This window comes from Mustelus asterias, chromosome 24 (assembly GCF_964213995.1).
Source record: "Mustelus asterias chromosome 24, sMusAst1.hap1.1, whole genome shotgun sequence".
In the NCBI taxonomy this organism is placed as follows: domain Eukaryota; kingdom Metazoa; phylum Chordata; class Chondrichthyes; order Carcharhiniformes; family Triakidae; genus Mustelus; species Mustelus asterias.
The window spans coordinates 9792168-9811840 of record NC_135824.1 but is presented as its reverse complement, the minus strand read 5'-3'; the positions used below and the strand labels follow the sequence as shown (position 1 = coordinate 9811840).

Here is a 19673-nt window from a genome sequence, read left to right as displayed (position 1 = left end):
CATAGTAAGTAGTCTCACAAATAAGTAAGGAGTCTTCAAGACACACAACAATGCAGAATCGCCGAGCAGAAATTGATAGCCAAGTTCCGCACACATGAGGATGGCCTCAACTGGGATCTTGGGTTCATGTTACACTGGCATGACTTGCCTGGACTTGCAAAATCTCACTAACTGTCCTGACTTGAGACAATTCTCACCTCTTTAACCTGTGCTTAACCCTCTTGCCACTCACATTGTCTGCACCTGTAAAGACTTAATTACCTATTAAGACTCGCATTCCAACCATTATCTTGTAATTGAGTTTGTGTCTATATATGCCCTGTTTGTGAAACAAATCCTACACTCACCTGATGAAGGAGCAGTGCTGCGAAAGCTCGTGCTACTAAATAAACCTGTTGGACTTTAACCTGGTGTTGTGAGTTGACTTATGGTGCAGTTAGGGCTCAGGGAAAGCCTTGGGAGCATTTATAGCTTGTTTGCACATGCTGGGAGACTTGAGTTCAGAGAAACATTGGAGATGTGTTAACTCAGTGAAGGTAGTCATCTGCGAGAGAGCTGAAACTGTGCTGGTAACTAGAGGTGGGAGTGCAGCGTTGTAAATCCTGTGGAATGTACTCTCAGGAGGAAATATTGGACCATCAGGAGGTGCGCAGTCGAGTGAGGGTGCCTCTTGAGGGAATTCAGAGACTAGATCTTCAGAAGTGAAAATCCTTATCAGGGAGACTGGGTTTTAACGAAATATTGGGACTCACAGTGGTCACTGATGTCTGGGTGATCTGCTGAGAAATCTGTGGGATCTGTCTTGGTCACATCTACCATTCAATGTGCACTGTGGTGTGTTTGACCACAATCTGCCTGTTAAATTCACATTTACCCCATGTTAATTCTGAATGTTAGAGTATGAGATAGATATTGTAAATTGTTTTAACCTTCTGACTTTGTAAAATTTATTTTGTTTGTTTAAAACCCTTGTGGTTTTATTCTCCTGGTGGGTAGCTAGGATTTCAAACTTCATCTACCGTAAAGAAAAAAATTACTATTCCCCAACCAGATTGTAACACGCTTACCAGAGTGGAGGAGGAGGAGGAGTTCCATTCTGAATGTTTCCTGTGATATAAAAGCTCTGGAATCATTAGATGAGGCAGTGAAGAGATAGCTTTGTCTTAAACCTGATCTCTGGGAGAGCGGGAGGTCAGTAATGGGCTGCACAAAGTGAAAAAGCTTCCCACCACAAAACACAACTCAATAATGATAAAATTTCACTGGAAAAGTTTAGAAAAATTTAGAATAAAAAGACAAACCTCCTTTTTTGATCTGGCCTGTGTCTTTGAGATTGTTATTGACATCCTCTTACACATATTGCCCTCTTCCTCCTTCATTCTTAAATCACTGGTCCTCTCCCAACATGCTAAAGCTGCCTCACTCCCTCTTTCTTTCTCCCTCTCTTTCTCCCATCTATAGAATCTCTATAGTGCAGAAGGAAGCCATATGCCCCATCAAGTCTGTACTGACCCTCCGAAAGAGCACTTTGACCAGGCAAATTACCCCTCCCCTCACCCCCCGCACATTTACCACGGATCATCCACCAAGGGGCAATTTAGTATGGCCAATCCACCTAACCTGCGCATCTTTTGACTGTGGGAGGAAACCGGAGCATCCAGATGAAACCCACAGACACGGGGAGAATGTGCAAACTCCACACAGAGAGTGACCCGAGGCCGGAATCGAACCCAGGTCCCTGGAGCTGTAAGGCAGCAGTGCTAACCACTGTGCCACCTCAACACCTCTAACACTGCTGATGCTATAGCCCCTGCAACATCCCACCTCTCTATGCCACCATCCCTTGCCCAGTTTCCCTGCTTCTAAGCATTCTGGGTGGTCAACTGTCTTCGATCCAGTCACAGGAAAATCTGCCCTTTTATTTCAATTAGTACTATTGGAATATTGAAAAAGTACAGAGTCCAGCATCGGATTTAGAGAATAGCTGAACTTTTCCACCTTCTGAGATAAAACGAAATGAAGTGTGCAAAATCTATTAGGTTAACGGAGACATCATAAACCACACCATCTGTTAAAAATTAATTACTTTGCTATATGAAGTGACAGGGATGTAATCAAGTCTGCCTGGAAAATGAATAAATTGCTGACATTTTTAATTATGTCTTTTTTTGTGCTATCTTAATCATTGCGTTCATCCTATCTTAAAACTGAGCTGAATTAGAAACAGGAGTATAACGTCATTGAGAAAATGACGTTACACATCTAAGAGTTTATCGCTATTTTAATTGTGCTGCTAATCCTCTTTATTTTCATAGAATCCCTACAGTGCAGAAAGAGGCCGTTTGGCCCATCAAGTCTGCACCAACCACAATCCCTCCCAGCCCCTATCCCCGTAACCCCATGTATTTACCCGAGCTAGTCCCCCTAGTCCTCCTGACACTGAATGGCAATTTAGCATAGCCAATCAACCTAACCCGCAAATCTTTGGACTGTTGGATCACCCAGAAGAAACCCACGCAGACATTTTGAAAAGTAAAGAGAGGAATTTGAAAAGAGAACGTTAAATAGAAGCATCTCTCGGTGGGGGGGAGGGGGTCATCACATTAAAAGCTTGTTTTGCCCCATTTTTGGTTGAAGAGAATAATAAATTTGCCTCAGCGAGAACAACTCCCAAACTTACAACTTCCGCCATCTAGAAGGACAAAGGTAACGGATACATGGGAACACCATCAACTCCAAATTCCCTTCCAAGTTGAATATGATCCTGACTAGGACACATTTCCTTCATCATCACTGGGTCAGAAGCTTGGAACTCCCTGCCTATCATCACTGTGGGTGTGCCAACAACTTAAAGGTTGCAGTGCTGCAGGAATGGAGCGTACCATCTCCTCCACCAGGGCAGCACCGATGGGCAATTTATGCTGACCTTGCAAGGAACGCCCATATCCCATGATTGAACAATAATAAAGCTCTTTGATTCCCGGAGGAATAGCAGCTGAGTTGATCCAGCTGGACCCAGCTGGGTGGGTGGGAGAAAATGTCAGCCAGGGTACCAGCTACTGACCATTGCCCAGAAACGCTGCTTACAAATAGTGCCCCTCCATCACCGCCGACAGTCACCAGTTAGACTTGTGCGTGGATAATGGTTGCATTATCTGAATGTTGGCAGCACCGGCAAGAATTACCACATTCAGGGGCGGGAAGGAAAATAAGAGAAGAACAGTTCTATAATAAGAACATAAGAACTAGGAGCAGGAGTAGGCCTCTTGAGTCTGCTCCGCCATTCAATAAGATCATGGCTGATTTTTTTGTGGACTCAGCTCCACTTACCCGCCCGCTCACCATAACCCTTAATTCCTTTACTGTTCAAAAATTTATCTATCTTTGCCTTAAAATCATTCAATGAGGTAGTCTCAACTGCTTCACTGGGCAGGGAATTCATGGGCCTTGATAGATTAGGGAAGATTTATTCCATTTACTAACATTACAATAAAGTCAGCATGAGTGTAGGAATGGGAAATCTCTCCATTGCCACTGGCAAATAGAGGTCGCTATCACTCCCCACCTCAGATCCCCTATGGAAACTGGTTTAAACAGACAGGAGTGCGAACCCCCCCTCAATCCCCACCCCCAGAGGCTGACCTGTGTTATAGAAGATTGTCCCTGTAAAGGTGCAGTTCTTGAAGTGAGTGTTTGTTGAGGTGATGTCCTCAAAGTAGCATTCCTCAAACAGGGAGTCTTCAAACGTCACAGATTTGAATTTAATCCCAATGAATCTATCCAGAAATAAAGAGGCAATTAGAAAAATACATAGGTTCGGGGCATTACACGCACAGACTGCACCGTGTCACATAACGGTTTAGAGTTTCTACTTATGCGATCCTTAAAAAGATACAATGGCCTCAACTGCACCATGTGGTCCATGCTCCAACCACACTCACTACAACAAAAACCCCTGACTTCTTGATTTGTGACAATTCGAATTAATGATCCACTCATTGGTGACTCCCAAGAAAAGATAAAATCATATTGGGACGGCACAGTAGCACAGTGGTTAGCACTGCTGCTTTACAGCTCGAGGGACCTGGGTTCGAATCCCAGCTTGGGTCACTGTCTGTGTGGAGTTTGCACGTTCTCCCCATGTCTGCATGGGTGTCCTCCGGGTGCTCCGGTTTCCACCTGAAGTCCAAAGATGTACGGGTTAGGTTGATTGGCCATGCTAAAATTGCCCCTTAGTGTCCCGAGATGCAAAGGTTAGAGGGATTAGCGGGTAAATATGTAGGGATATGGAGGTAGGGCCTGGATGGGATTGTGGTTGGTGCAAACTCGATGGGCCAAATGGCCTCTTTCTGCACGTGGGGTTTCTATGATTTCAATGATTCTATGACCTCGGGCGGGATTTCCTGGTCTCTGGGTGAGTACGGCCAGAAACCCCTACCCTTACTCTCAGGGGGATTAGCAGGGTAAACACATGGGGTTACGGGGATAGAGCCTGGGTGGGATTGTTGTCAGTGTAGGTTCAATGGGCCGAATGGCTTTCTTCTGTACTGTAGGGATTTTATGGTTCTATATTTCCTTATTCAATCTGTCAAAACAATTCATAATTCTAAAAAATTGCCTCAGCCTTCTCTGCTCAATAGCAATAGTCTCAAGTCTCCTTGTAGTTTCCCACCTTTGGGATCAGCCCAGGGCCAAAGGGCCTGTTCCTGTGCTGTAATTTTCTTTGTTCTTTATTCTGAAACTCCATTGTACACTCTATGTAATTGTAACATCCCTTCAGCGATGTGGCTGTCAAAACAGCAGATGGTAGTAACTATTGCCATGTACAAATTGATCATAATCACTTTGTGTTAGATGTCTCAAGTTTGAAAACCCAATTGCTGTTTGTTTGCACTCCCTCCAGATGCTGCCAGCACCAATTCATGGTTCAGTTTGAGAGCTGGAACTCTCTGCGATACAGATCCGAAACCTGATTGAGCAACGTCAGGCATGGGCTGCTGTTGTGACCGGTAAGAAGTGAGAAAAATATCTGTGATTGGCAAATCAATGGTTCCCTGGTTAGAGCTCTTGGGGCGCTCACTCAACCTTTGCCGTGCAATTTTGCAGTGGGATTTTTTTCAGTGAGACTTTGCTGTGAGCTATTACCCTGTGAGATTTTATAGTGTGATTATGCGGTGCAGTGGGTTAAAGAAATAGAAACTGACACATTTATGTGTGTCCGGCTACTCCGATGTTAATAAACATGTGAAATGCGTGACCAGTTTAGTGTCACAAGTAGGCTTACATTAACACTGCAATGAAGTTACTATGAAAATCCCCTATTCGCCACACTCTGGCACCTGTTCGGGTACACTGAGGGAAAATTTAGCACGGCCAATGCACCTAACCAGCACGTCTTTCGGACTGTGGGAGGAAACTGGAGCACCCGGAGGAAACCCGGAGGCGGACATAGGGGGAACATGCAGACTCCACACAGACAGTGACCCAAGCTGGGAATCGAACCCGGGTCCCTGGCGCTGTGAGGCAGGAGTGCTAACCATTGTACTACCATGCTGCCCCAAGACACAAGCTAAGGTGTTTTGCGTCACCTATAAGGTAATAGGGAGCCTGAGATGTGCTACATATAAAATACTTGGGGGTGATTTTGGAGAGTAGGTTGGGTTATTGTTGTCACATTGTTCAGGCCTCACATTCTATGGTAGCTCACCTGACATTGATGTATTCTCCTTCTGTATGATACTGGTTCTCCAGTGTGAAGTTAAAGGTGAAGTCTTCAACTCGCTCCTGATGAAATGTCTTCATTTTGGATTCATACTCTTCATTTTGAAAGTACTTGATCATGTCCGGGAACCACACTGTCAGTCCATAGTAGCTGAACAAGAGCACAAGCCAAACTGAATAGGGTTCAACTTACAATTCCAAAGCTCTTTACTTATTAGTTAATGGGCAATACTGTGTGACATAAAGAGACTCTAAAGATTTCATTTAATGAGAACTCCAGACTCTAACTAGCTCTCTCATCTCTTATAAGGCATGAGCTGTCTGAGATCAGTAATTCATTCTGCACATTAGTTGACATGGATTATTATTCTTGAACATTATTGTGACAATATATTATGTTAATTCTTCTGGCGTTTAAAAGTAGAGATCATCTCCAGGTGTGGATTGTTGTGTAGCTGACATTGTATGGGAAACATATCATAGAGTCTAAGTCAGAGAACGATACAGCACCAAAACTGGCACCAGTCCATGCCGACCTTGGTGCCCTCCCAGCTAGTCCCAATTGGCCGCGTTTGGCCCATATCCCTCTAATCCTTTCCCACCCATGTACTTATCCAAATGCTTTTTAAATGCTGCTATTGAACCTGCCTCAACCACTTTCATTCCATATAGGCACCACCCTCTGCGTGAAGAAGTTGACCCTCAGGTCCCTTTTAAATCTTTCCCCTCTCACCTTAAACCTATGCCCTCTAGTTTCCAATTCCCCTACCCTGGGAAAAAGCCTATCTACATTCTTCCTATCTACATCCCTCATGATTTTATACACCTCAATAAAGTCACCCCTCATTCTCCTACATTTCAAGGAATAAATCAGTTGCAAAATGTGCTCTCTGATAGCTGACCCTCCTCTCATCTTAGACTCAACTTCTCTCCCACTATTGACGCTGGGGTCCGTTCCCCTCTGAACTTTACTCCCCTGTTTCGAAAATCCAAATCCATTAATCCCACACTCTTCATCCTTCCTGCTTCCTCATTCAGTTGAAATCAATACTCATCACACCGTCTCTCATCCTAGTTACCTGTCCATCTATCTTGCTGTCTTCCCACAACTGTCTAGAAAAGGCCACTGGAATGAGTTACCTGGCTGCTTTTATGACAACCTTTTACAGATTGGAAAAGACAAAGGTTATCATCCAGTGACAGCTTCCTCTGGTGAAGAAAGCTAGTTGGGAGCCAATCACAGGTTCAACTCTACTTGAAACTCCGAGTTGGTGAAATTAGTCGCATTAGATTATGTATGGCTGCTCTTTCAAAGAACCAGCGCAGACGTGATGGGCCGAATGGCTGTCTTCTGTGCTGTAGATTTCTACGATTCTGTTGTCTGAGACCCTGTTATGCAATCCATTATCTTTTCCCACCAGATTTTATTTAAATTGATTCTTCCGAGCTCCCTTAATTGATGGTAAATTTACAAGCCTTTCCATTATTTTGTGTGACACTTTTTATTGTTTCTACCAATTGCTGTGGTGAATTGAAATGTGTTGTGATCAGTCTTAATCTGGTTCCTAATGGGCAGGGGTGCTCAGCATGAACTACCCTTAATTTGGCACTAATTGGCATTAATTTGGCAAAATACGCTGGGAGGCAATGAGATGGTTAGCATAAGAAATGGAAAAGGGTCACACTGTGGGAGCATTCCTCTGAAAGTGGAAGCAATGGATACGGACCAAAGGGAGTCTGACTCCGCAACTGTCTCAGGCTGTATCTGACCCCAGACATTTGATGCTACAGCGGGAGGAAGCTTGGCATTGCACATAATCCAATCGGTGTTTTGATACAGCACCAAAACAGGCCCTTCGGCCAAACTGGTCCATGCCGACCATGGTGCTCTCCCAGCCAGTCCCAATTGCCCCATGACTGCCTGCCTGGACTGCCGAAGAGAACATTCTTTTGCATCTAACTAAGCTCAGCATGCTGAATGACAAAGCAGAGGAGGAGCCTTACTCCACATCTAATTGTGTGGAATCTGGCCCGCAGGTATTACAGAATATTTACAGCGCAGGAACAGGCCCTTTGGCCCAGTTGGTCCATGCTGATGTTTATGCTCTCACAAGCCACCTCCCAGTCCTCTTCATCTCACTCCATTAACATATCCCTCTATTCCTTTCTGCTTTACGCTTACCAATGCATTTACACTATTTATCTCAATAACTGTCCGTGAATAGACTCTGTCCACTCCCCCTTCTGGTGAGAATCACACTTCCCCTCATTTTTTTCTCTAAGTGTCAGACTCTTATCAGCAAAGGAGTTTGTCTCAGGTCCATTATTGAACTTATGAACCCGTCATTCTGGTCATGCCCTCAGAGGGAAACATCTTCTCTTCGCTTACTTTAGCAACCCATATCATCTTAAAGAAGCCAATCAGGTCATCCCCTCAGTCTTCTCTTTACACTTCAGGGGCAATCTAACAGGCTCATCTCGCTGGTCAATTGGGTGGGAGGGGGCACGATCGGGAGCGGCGATTGGGGGGGCTGGGGGTGCGATGACCAGGAGGGTTGGGGGTGTATCAGATTCCCAGTGCACCGTGTACACTTTACAGAGTGCACAGGGAGATCAGGCGCATGCACAATGGCGCCCTCTAGCAGTAGCAGCTGGCTACCTGGCGGGAATAGACTCCACCCACTCCCCCTACTGGCGAGAATCACACTTTGCCTCATTTTTTTCTCTAAGTGGTATAAGACAGCATCTGAGAGCTCACCCAAAAAATGGGTGTGACTCTCTCCTGTTTTCACACTCATTCAGCACTTAGAATTTTTTCAGTAAGATCGCCCCCTTCATGTTTGATAGGGCAGATGGAAGCTAACTCTGTACGTCACTGGTTTCCTGCTGATACTGAGACCGGGATTTTCCGTCCCACACAAACCCCACCCCTCCCCATCTCCCTGGCTAGTTTTCCTGCGGTGGAAGCACCCAACCATTGGCCGCTGGTGGGATTTTCCAATCCCGCTGATGTCTACGGGCTTTTGCATGGCTTACCCGGCCCACCACAGGGAGTCGACGTCAGTGGGATTGTAAGGTTCCACCAGCAAGAACAGCCAGAAAAACCCCACCCCGAGCATCCAATTCAATTCCCAGGAGCACAGCAAAATGAAAGACTGAATCATTTCTCACAGCAGATAGTTCTCATTAGCACCAACCTGAAGGACAGGGTGAACCAAACCACTGCCAGGAACAGAGTTGTCATCCTGTGCTTGGGCGTAAAACAAAGCAATATGTTCTGCCACACCTGAAAAACAGTCGGAACTTTAATGTAAGAGAACTGTTTCTGGACATTCACCCTCTGTCCCGTAACTGCTACATCACACCTCAGTAAGTGAATGACGGAGAGGTGATGGCCTAGTGATATTATCGCTAGACTATTAATCCAGAAACTCAGCTCATGTTCTGGGGACCCAGGTTCGAATCCCGCCACGGCAGTTGGTGGAATTTGAATTCAATAAAAAAAATCTGAAATTAAGAATCTACCATGAAACCGTTGTCAATTGTTGGAAAAACACATCTGGTTCACTGAAGTCGTTTAGGAAAAGAAATCTGCCGTCCTTATCCGGTCTGGTCTACATATGGCTCCAGAGCCACAGCAATGTGGTTAACTTTCAACTGCCCTCTGTAACCGAGCAAGCCACTCAGTACAAGGGCAACTAGGGATGGGCAATAAATGCTGGCCAGCCAGTGACGTCCATGTCCCATGAATGAATTAAAACAAAATAATCACAGAAACTCAGCTAATGTTCTGGGGACCCGAGTTCAAATCCTGGTCAATAAATAGATGGGCGACAAATGCTGGGCAGCCAGCGACACCCATGTCCCATGAATGAATAAAGAAAAGAATTGCGCTGCCAAACCTTCATTAGGTGACAGTCTCAGAGACACTGAGGGCTTTTTAAAAAAATATCTTAAAGACAGTCTTCGGGGTGGCAATTCCAACAATTTACATTTGAATCACATCAGCAGCCTTACTGTGAACCATTGCTAAAAATAAGGCAGAGTAAATGCTGTGACAAATGGACCAGTGCGATTCACAATGTCACTGCGGGATGCTATCACCAGCAACATTGCAAAGTGCAAAACATATTTCTGCTATGGCACATACTCATACTTCACGAGGAAACAGTGGCAGAAAGATTATGTTCTCTCATTGTTGAGTTCTCCCGCTGAAGGCAGGGCTTTTGGTGATTATTTACTGAACCACATGTAAAGTGCTGTGATTTGTTTACCACGAGTAAGGAGGCAGACACCAAGTCTAACTCAGCTGCAATTGCGATTGAACCCTGTAATATATGTTGGGGCATGCCCCTTTAAGGGAATGGGTCACGTGACCTCAGGTATGGAGCTTGCTGTTGGGATCCACCCAGAGTGGGCAGTTAACCAATCTCTTGCCACGTGCAATACCTGCATAGGCAAATAGTTTTTTTCTATTCGTTCGTGGGACATGGGCATCGCTGGCTAGGCAGCATTTATTGCCCATCCCTAGTTTCCCTTGAACTGAGTGGCTTGCTAGGCCATTTCAGAGGGCAGTTATGAGTCAACCACATTACTGTGGCTCTGGAGTCACATGTAGGCCAGACCAGGTAAGGAAGGCAGATTTCCTTCCCTAAAGGAACATTAGTGAACCAGATGTGTTTTTCCGACATTCGATAATGGTTTCATGGTCAGCAGTAGATTCTTAATTCCAGATATTTCCTTATTGAATTGAAATACCACCAACTGCCATGGCGGGATTCGAACCCGGATCCCCAGCTGCCTTCTGGATTAATAGTTTAGCGATAATACCTCGAGGCCATCACCTAGTGCAAACTCCCACAGACAACACTGAGACGAAGTTCCAGGCCATCTCTCTTTGGCTCACAAGCCTTATGATGACAGAATTCACACTGATGTAGATATGAGGCTAATTCACTTCTCAAGAAAGATGCTGTGATTTGGATCTTTCTATTCCCCAAGTAATTTGCCTCTTTAAAGTTTAAGGTTAAAATCAGTAATTGATTAGCAGACATCCCTCTGGCAAGTCCCAGAATAATAAGTCAGCAGAAGAAAACTTTGTATCTCAGTGTGCTGGATTCATACAGACCTGCTTCACAACAGTCATGATTCTGACCAACCAACGCTGAAACCAAGTTCCAGTTGAGCTCTGAATCTCAATGAATTCATCCATTTGTATCGGGGTTTTTATGTGGGATACCTGGAAAACATTTAAATGTACATTTGTTAATGCTGCTAATATTCTCCCATTCCCCCCTCTTCGCTGAGTTAAGGAACAATGAGTTGCAGCAATATTTCCCGCAGTTACATCAGTCAGGTTTATACTTGCTGGTCTTCACCTGAGAAGCTTTGGTTTCCCAGTCCTGGCTGTTAGTCAGGCTTGTCAGAGGACGAAACTGGTACAGTCAGAATGTACAAGGAAAGGGAGAGTTAAAGTTGGAGAGAGGGAGACGGAGTGAGAGAGGAAGCAGAGAGAGGGGAGAGAGAAAGGCAGGAAGACTGGGGAAAGAGGAGAGAGAGGAAGAAAACAAAGGAAGGACAGGGATTTGAGAGAAAAGAGAAAGGCCGGTATTCTCCAGCTGTTCGCGCCTCTCTGCTGCTGCAAGCGAGGAAAGAAAATTTGGTGCTCAGCCAAATCTCTGTTCACTGCAGCAGGAGCAGAGAATTCCGTCAACGTTGAGGCCAGATATCCTGCCCAAAGAGTGATAGAAATGGGTAATAGAGGCAGAGAAGGAAGTGATAGAGACAGGGCAGTATGGAAGAAAGATAGGTATGGGAGAGTTGGTAGATACAGAGAGAAGGTGGAGAGGGAGGGAGTGAGAGAGATGGAAGGTGAATAGAATGAATGGGAAAGAGAGCAAGAAAGGGAGAGCTAAAGAGAGCTCTGAAGAAGAGTGATATGCACTCAAAGCATTAACTCTCTCCACAGACTCTGCCAGAGCAGCTGAGTTTACCCAACATTTTCTGTTTTTAATCTTAAAACAACAATAATTGAGATAAGGAAACATTAAAAATGAGGAGGAAGGAGATTGTGGCAATAAAAATAAAAAGGACAATAAAAACCAAGCATCATCTCCAATTGTCCAGTCATTGAGTTTGCTTTCAGCTCACCGTGAAGACAGCTTCCGGGTGCCCCCTCGCCCTCATGTTTGTGTCGTAAATCTGCTTTAGAATCATCCAAGCCTCATCGTGCTTCCCAATCTATTAGGCAGAAATAACAAAAAAAAAGTTCTTAGAAATCCAAATTAATCTCAAAGCTAATGGAATGCAATTCTCCCAATTCTCCAGCCTCGCCCGTGGCTGGGATTCTCCAGTCCCGCTGTTGTGAATGGAAATTTGGCTGAGCACCACATTCTCCGTTCGCACTGGCAATGACGGTGGGGCCTGAGTTGCTGGTGAATTCCGGCAAGATCAACCTCAACAAAAACAGAAAAATGCTGGAAAATCTCAGCAGGTCTGACAGCATCTGTGGAGAGAGAATAGAGCTCTGATGAAGGGTCATCTAGACTCGAAACGGTGGCTCTATTCTCTCTCCACAGATGCTGTCAGACCTGCTGAGATTTTCCAGCATTTTTCTGTTTTTGTTTCAGATTCCAGCATCTGCAATATTTTGCGTTTACCTGTATTTAAGGAGTTCAGCCTGCTTGCTTCTCTCGTTGCTGTTTTAAGGACTTGCCAACTGATCCTAGGTCATCCATCAAGCAGTTCTTCTTGATCTATCAGTGGCCACCCTACTCTCTCTTTCCATGGCTCCACCTCACCAACTCCTGAAACCCCCTCCAACTCTACGTCCCACCTTGACCCACACCTTCTTCTGACCCTAGCCCACTGTACATTGCCCACTCCCTCTCCCCCGTTGATAGTGGCAGTGCCATGATTCATCACACCCCTCAACTGCAGAATGTTGCCCGTGAACCTTTCAGCATTTCCACATGTCCCGTCTACTTGAACAGATTCCCCAAGGCTGCCTCTTAAAGCAGATATGTAGTCACCATTCCCAACCTCCATCCAATCTTTGCCGAAGTCTCGGTTAGGGCTAAGGGTTGGAGTCCAGTGCGAATTTTGTTGAACGCTGTATCCCCTACCACGGATATGGCTGCGCCTGTGTCGACCTCCATTAATATTGGGCATCCATTCAGTCTTATGGATAAGTTAATAGGTCCCGATTTGGTCATTGCTATGCAAAGTAGTTGTTCTTCATCAGAGATAGGTAAAAGATTTCACCACCCCCCTCCCCAGCCATGGAGGGAGAGGAGATTACCCTGGTTGTCTGCTGTAACTTTGGCAAAAGATCTTCAGTTACCCTGGAAAAATGTCTTTCTCTGGGATTTCTGGAGAATTTCCCTCAAAGTTGCAACAAATAATCCAGAGAACCACTATGGAAGATAATTCCCAAAATTAGGGGCCGAATGGCCTCTTTCTGTACTGTAGGGTTTCTATGATTTCTATGAAATGTACAAAGTGATAAATCTGAAATGAACTGTCTCCTAAAGCCCAAAGCTTAAAGGAGTCCCTCCTCAAGGCCTCAAGGATCCTGTTCTTGTGAGTTCTTTGAGAATTGTGCATTGTAGCAGCATCATTTGGAATATTAAAACATAACCTGCCTTGCAAAGGTTATCCTCACACCCCACATCCTTAAAAGCTGGATAACTGGCTCATTATTATAATGGCTATCCTTCCACACACCTAGGTCGAGCAGCTCAGTGGTCCTATGAATGGCATGCAGTGCCCACTTGCCTGGCAAAGGGAATATGGACAAGAGTGTGGACAAGACACAGCCTTCAAAAGGCTGATCAACTAGTCTCACTGCCACATCCCCCCCCCCCCCCCCACCCTTTCCCCAAAGCCCTGTAGATTTTCTCCCACCAAGTATTCATCCAATTCCCTTTCGGGAGGGACAAGAATCTGCTTCCACTAACTGTTCGGGCAGTGGGTTTTTCATGTCACTCTTGGTGCTTTGGCCAACCACCTGAACTCTGTGTCGGTCCTCTGGTTATTGACCTTTCTGCCAGTGGAAACTCTTTCTTCTGCTTTACTGTACCAAAACCCTCCATCTAATCTCCTCTTAACCTTCTCTGCTCTGCGACGCTGCGTGATTCATTGACATCTCGCACTGATATTTACTGGATTGTTCCTGTACCTCCAAGAGTGAGCAGTGCTGAATGAGATGATTGCTTGGAGATTCAGATCTACAATATCCCCATCACTGATCCGTGCTCCGTGTAAATGTAGATCTCTCAGTAGAGGTAAATTAGAAAACTCATCTTTTGGCACAGGTATTCCAATGTGCAACATGGAGTGGTTTGAACCTCTAGAGATTAAATGGAAATTTTTCAAGGATCGATATATCCAGAGTGGGTTAGGTTGTCTTTCCTGGCAACTAACGTACCCGGTGTAGTTTCTACGTTGCTGGTTGTCTCACCTCTAATAAGTAGCGTGGGCTTTCCGGCACGAACAGCAGGCCAATTAGGGAGGAGAGACTGGGCAGAGCACACACTACGACAAACAGACGCCAGCTGTGGAACTGAAAGGACGTGCCCATGCTGAAACCCCAGCCTGCAACAGACAGAAAGACAACAGTCAGGTAAAGCAACACACTGCCACCCGTGCCAGCATGAGCAAAGGAAAAGAACGGCTGGCAACCCTTGCTCCTTCAACTCTGACCACAGGGTCCCACTGCGGCACAGTGGCACAGTGGTTAGCACTGCTGCCTCACAGCGCCAGGGACCCGGGTTCAATTCCCGGCGTGGGTCACTGTCTGTGCGGAGTCTGCACATTATCCCTGTGTCTGCATGGGTTTCCTCCGGGTGCTCCGGTTTCCCCCCACAGTCCGAAAGACGTGCTGCTTGGGTGCATTGGCCGTGCTAAATCCTCCCTCAGTGTACCCAAACAAGCTCCGGAGTGTGGCGACTTGGGGATCCTCACAGTAACTTCATTGCAGTGTTAATATAAGCCTTACTTGTGACACTAATAAATAAACTCAAAACATTGGTGGGATTTGCCTCATGTCGGGTTCTTGTTCCCCCGTCTCCCGAAGGGGCTTGGCTCGTATGAGGATGCACATCACGGGCTCCAGCATTATCTTGCCCACGTAACAGTTCTTCATGTCTAAGCCTGAACAGTAAATGCCAGCTGAATACTGACGGCAAGGGGGCACCTCAGCAGTGTTCATCTTCAGATAATTATCAGGAGGAGGACATGAGACAGGCCCGAAGTGAATACTAAACATTGCTTTCTTTGCAATACAATTCTGGGTGAAGATTAAGAAAAGTCCAGCCGTGCTGGTGTCACTGTGCCCATTGGAGTAGTTGGGCATGAGACTGTGCCACCAGCCTAACCACGCACAATTCACCTCTCAGCCACGTTGAGGTGGGAAATTCATGTTCTGCCCCATAAGGAAGGATGGAACTTCCAAAGAGGGGCATCCAGCCTGGGGTGTGTCTTGTGCCCCCGCCCCCTCCTAATGCCAGGGTTTGAGTACATCCATCGTCAGCTGCCAGGAGCTGGTCACTTTCTCGTGACTTTGGATGGTGCACGGCACAGGGAAAGGGGACGGAAGAAGGTACCCACAAAAGAAAAGTTTCCCCCTGAAATAAAGCAACCAGTGAAAGGCTCCCACTCGACTATAAACATCAGTAAATGAGAGAAAATGCGGATGTAGTGGGTTTTATGCTCAGTTTAGACATCTCCTCTGTATAATTTGTCTCCCACGCTGGCAATAGCTGAAAATCAATGTAGATTTTAAGACCCATTTAGTCAAATTAAAAATAAGCTGCGCCAACAAATTAACATGAATCACATATAAAATATTATAAACAACAATCAGGCGTTCAGATTCAAATGATGAAAATAGAAAATGAACCTTCCAAAATGATTTAATCCGACCAGCACAAAACTTCCGTCATTGTGTATTGTATTTTGTTTCAAATGAAGAACATTTTTAAAATCATGGATATTAGGTGAGACCCCTCTAATTGAGAGCTAATCTCAAACCAACTCAACATACGAGTCTGGAGGCACCAACGAATCCTGTCGCCCTTTCCTCCCAGCCGGTGAAATGACTGGATCAATAATTTAAGTTCGACTAACGTGCCAAAAGGATAGACATCCTCCCACGGTCTAAAGATGTGCGGGTTAGGTTGATTGGCCATGCTAAATTGCCCCTTCGTGTCCCGGGGTGTGTAGGTTAGAGGGATTTGCAGGGTAAATATGTGGGGTTGTGTGATAGGACCAGGGTGGGGTTGTTGTCAGTGCAGACACGATGGGCTGAATGGCCTCTTTCTGCACTGTGGGGGTTCTATGATCCTATGACTCACTGGATGATCTAGGCTGCTATAGCTTTGTGATGTCCCAACACAACACAATAGACACCGGAGCCCACGTCCCCATGCAGAGCCAAGGAATCTCCCAAGAAAGGTTAACAAAAAAACAGGCCAAATGGGGAACGCATCTAATAAATTTCTCTCCAACCCCTTTCGACCAACATCCTAGAACACCCTCCCTAACTGCACTATGGGTGTACTTACACCACATGGACTGCAGCGGTTCAACAGGCGGCTCACCACCACCTTCTCAAGGGCAATTAGGGACAGGAAATAAATTGTGGCCTAGCTAAAAACACCAACACCCTGGGAAAGAATTTTAAAAAGGCAATCGAAACCATCCATAGAAACAGAGAAAATGGAAGCAGGAGTAGACCACTTGGCCCTTCGAGCCTGTTCTGCCATTCATCTTGGTCATGGATGATCATCGAATTCAATATCCTGATCCCACCTTCCCTCCCGCAACCCTTGATCCTTTTAGCCCCAAGAGCTATATCTAATTTCTTTTTCAAATCACACCACGTTTTGGCCTCAACTACTTTCTGTGGTAACAGATAGCTACTCTATCCAAGTAGATTATATTGGTTCCAATTCATAGAATAAGGAAAGTTATCTCGTTGCACAGTGATTACCACCCCAACCAGAAATAGCTCTCTCCTGAAGGTGTCCAGCTCCAGTGTACCAGTTGCAGATTACAGTGTTCACCCCAGTAGCCAGTTCCACATGTTCACTATTCCCTAAGATTCAACCTAGTCCTTCCCTTACATAACTTGTAAGCATAGCTCCTGTCCTTCCCTAGCCTATTCTGTTGAAATAATTGGTGCCTAGAAATTAGTCCCTTTATTATTGTGTAAACTTTAACCAAATTTCTCCATTGTGGAATAGAATCATTGGCTGGGATTTGCGAGCCCGTCTTGGTGAGACCCCCCCAGCCCCCTTCCCCCATTGCAGGGGATTTGGCAGTCGAGGGCCTAAATCCATTGACTTCCGATGGGACTGGACAACCTCGGCAGTGGGTGAGGTCATGAAATCCCGCTCACAGAATGGTACAGCACAGAAGGAGGTCATTTGGCCCATAATGTCTGTGCTGGCCCTCTGAAAGAATAATCCAATATTCACCCCACACCCCTGCCCTAACCCCAGAGCTCTGTCAATATTTCCCCTTCAGATATTTGCCAGATTCCATGTGGAAACTTACTGCTGAATCTGCTTTCGCTGCCCTATTGGACAGTGCAACCCAAATCATGAGACCATGCTGCATTAAGAAAGCCTCATTATGTATTCCCTTTGTTCCAGTATTCAATGAAATCTCTTTTGCTCTGCTGCTTGGTTTTGAGAAATGGAGAAGGGAGCGATTGTGGATTCAGACAACAGAGCGGGGTCAGGATGTTGCCTGGTCTCGAGGGTGTCAGCTATGAGGAGAGGTTGAGTAAACATAAGAACATAAGAACTAGGAGCAGGAGTAGGCCATCTAGCCCCTCCAGCCTGCTCCGCCATTCAATAAGATCATGGCTGATCTTTTCGTGGACTCAGCTCCACTTATCCGTCCGCTCACCATAACCCTTAATTCCTTTAGTGTTCAAAATTTATCTATCCTTGCCCAAAAACATTCAATGAGGTAGCCTCAACTGCTTCACTGGGCAGAGAATTCCACAGATTCACAACCCTTTGTGTGAAGAAGTTCCTCCTCAACTCAGTCCTAAATCTGCTTCCCCTTATTTTGAGGCTATGCCCCCTAGTTCTAGTTTCACCCGCCAGTGGAAACAACTTCCCTGCTTCTATCTTATCTATTCCCTTCATAATCTTATATGTTTTTATAAGATCTCCCCTCAGTCTTCTGAATTCCAATGAATCAATTCCAATAAACTAGGCTTGATTTCACTGGAAAGACGGAGGCTGAGGGGAGACCTGATAGAGGTCTACAAAATTATGAGAGGAATAGAGTGGCTAGTCGGAGGTTTTTTCCCAGGGTGGAAGTGTCAGTTACAAGGGGGACACAGATTCAAGGTGTGAGGGGGAAAGCTTAAGGGAGACGGGGCAAGTATTTCACACAGAGAGTGGTGGGTGTCTGGAACTGGCTACCAGAGGAGGTGATGGAAGCAGGCACATTAGGAACATTTAAGAGGCATCTGGATGGGTACATGAATAGGGAGGGAATAGAGGGATATGGACCGAGTAAGGGCAGAAGTGGGTTTTTTTCATTGAGTGAGGGCATCACGATTAGCACGGGCTTGGAGGGCCAAAGGGCCTGTTCTGTGCTGCACTTTTCTTAGTTGTTTGTTCTTGTCTGTGGGATTCTCCATGCTCTGTTGGAAGAGCTCCCCTTTGGGCGGGATTTTCCACGCTCTCACCATGTGTTTCGCGATGGTGGAAGTGGCCCACCATTGGCCGGCAGCAGGATCTTCTGGTCCTGCCATTGTCAATGGAGCTTCCTATCGAATGCACTCCTTGCCACTGGGAAACCTACAGCGGTGCTGTGGCCATTCAGGCTGGAATTCTCTGGCTGTTTATGCCCCACCACTATTGCCAGCGAGAATAAGAGGATTTGGCACTCCGAAATCTCCATTCATTGCAGCGGGACCGGGACCAGAGAATCCCAGCTGTGGGTGGGTTTGGAGAATCCAGCTCCCAGTCTTTGCCCTCTGACACGAACAGCCGGAACATTCCGGCCTGTGTCTTTTTCCAGCCCCTTCCATTTGTATCTATGACCTTACAGCAGGGAGAAGGGGGGTGCAGACGGTGCCAAACTCCAAGTCCCTGGGCTAAGGGGGCCCTGGGCTTATTTAGGGGAGAAGGGGGCGGAGGGGTTGTGGAGGGCCTAGGGAAGGTCCCGGGCTCCATGTTTTAAATGGAGTTTCTCATCTTCCAGGCTGAACGGAACCGGAGAGTTCCCATCTTTTAAAATCTGGGCTGTCAATGTCAATTTCACCGGGTTGCCGTGCTGCTGCTTTTGGTCCTTGGCAGCTCTGTGCATCCAATTTCTTTTTGGTTGGGGGGAAGTTAGGATAGAGGGAAAGTTATGGGGAGGATAGAGTGTGAGTCAAGGGAGGTTAGAGGGGTGTTGGGAGGAATTTGGACTGGAGTTGAGGTTAGTTGGGGGAAAGGTAGGAGGGGGAATTAGACGGGAGGTTGGAGAAGGCATTTGTGAGGGGTAGGTTAACAACAGAATTGAATTCATAGAATCCCTACAGTGCAGAAGGGGGCCATTCAGCCCATCGAGTCTGCACCAAGCACAATCCAACAACATATGCCTTATCTCCATAACCGCACATATTTACCCCACTAATCCCTCTAACCTATGCATCCCGGGGCACTAAGGAGCAATTCAGCATGGCCAATGCACCTAACCCGCACATCTTTGGACTATGGGAGGAAAACCGGAGGAAACCCACGCAGACACAGGGAGAATGTGCAAACTCCACAGACAATTACCCACGCTGGGATTCGAACCCAGGTCCCTGGAGCTGTGTAGGCAGTAGTGCTAACCACTGTGCCACCCCAATTGTTTTGTAAGTGTCGTGATTTCTTTGTAGCCACTTCCTGACATCTAATTACCCTTAGAGAATTCGTATTGGGCCTCCAATTTCACCA

At 46.1% G+C, this 19673-nt stretch overlaps 1 protein-coding gene across 2 annotated transcripts in view; it reads right to left on the bottom strand.

Annotated features, from left to right (window-relative positions):
* LOC144511039 (synaptic vesicle glycoprotein 2B-like) overlaps positions 1–19673 on the bottom strand; it is a 56988-nt gene that overhangs the window by 11125 nt on the left and 26190 nt on the right. For both annotated transcript variants that reach the window (XM_078241009.1, XM_078241010.1), the window contains exons 4-9: positions 14183–14316; positions 11872–11961; positions 10850–10960; positions 8919–9007; positions 5708–5872; positions 3643–3776 (exon numbers count right to left, since the gene is read on the bottom strand). In XM_078241009.1, the coding sequence (XP_078097135.1) occupies positions 3643–3776; positions 5708–5872; positions 8919–9007; positions 10850–10960; positions 11872–11961; positions 14183–14316 (723 nt within the window). The remainder of the gene's footprint in view (positions 1–3642; positions 3777–5707; positions 5873–8918; positions 9008–10849; positions 10961–11871; positions 11962–14182; positions 14317–19673) is intronic.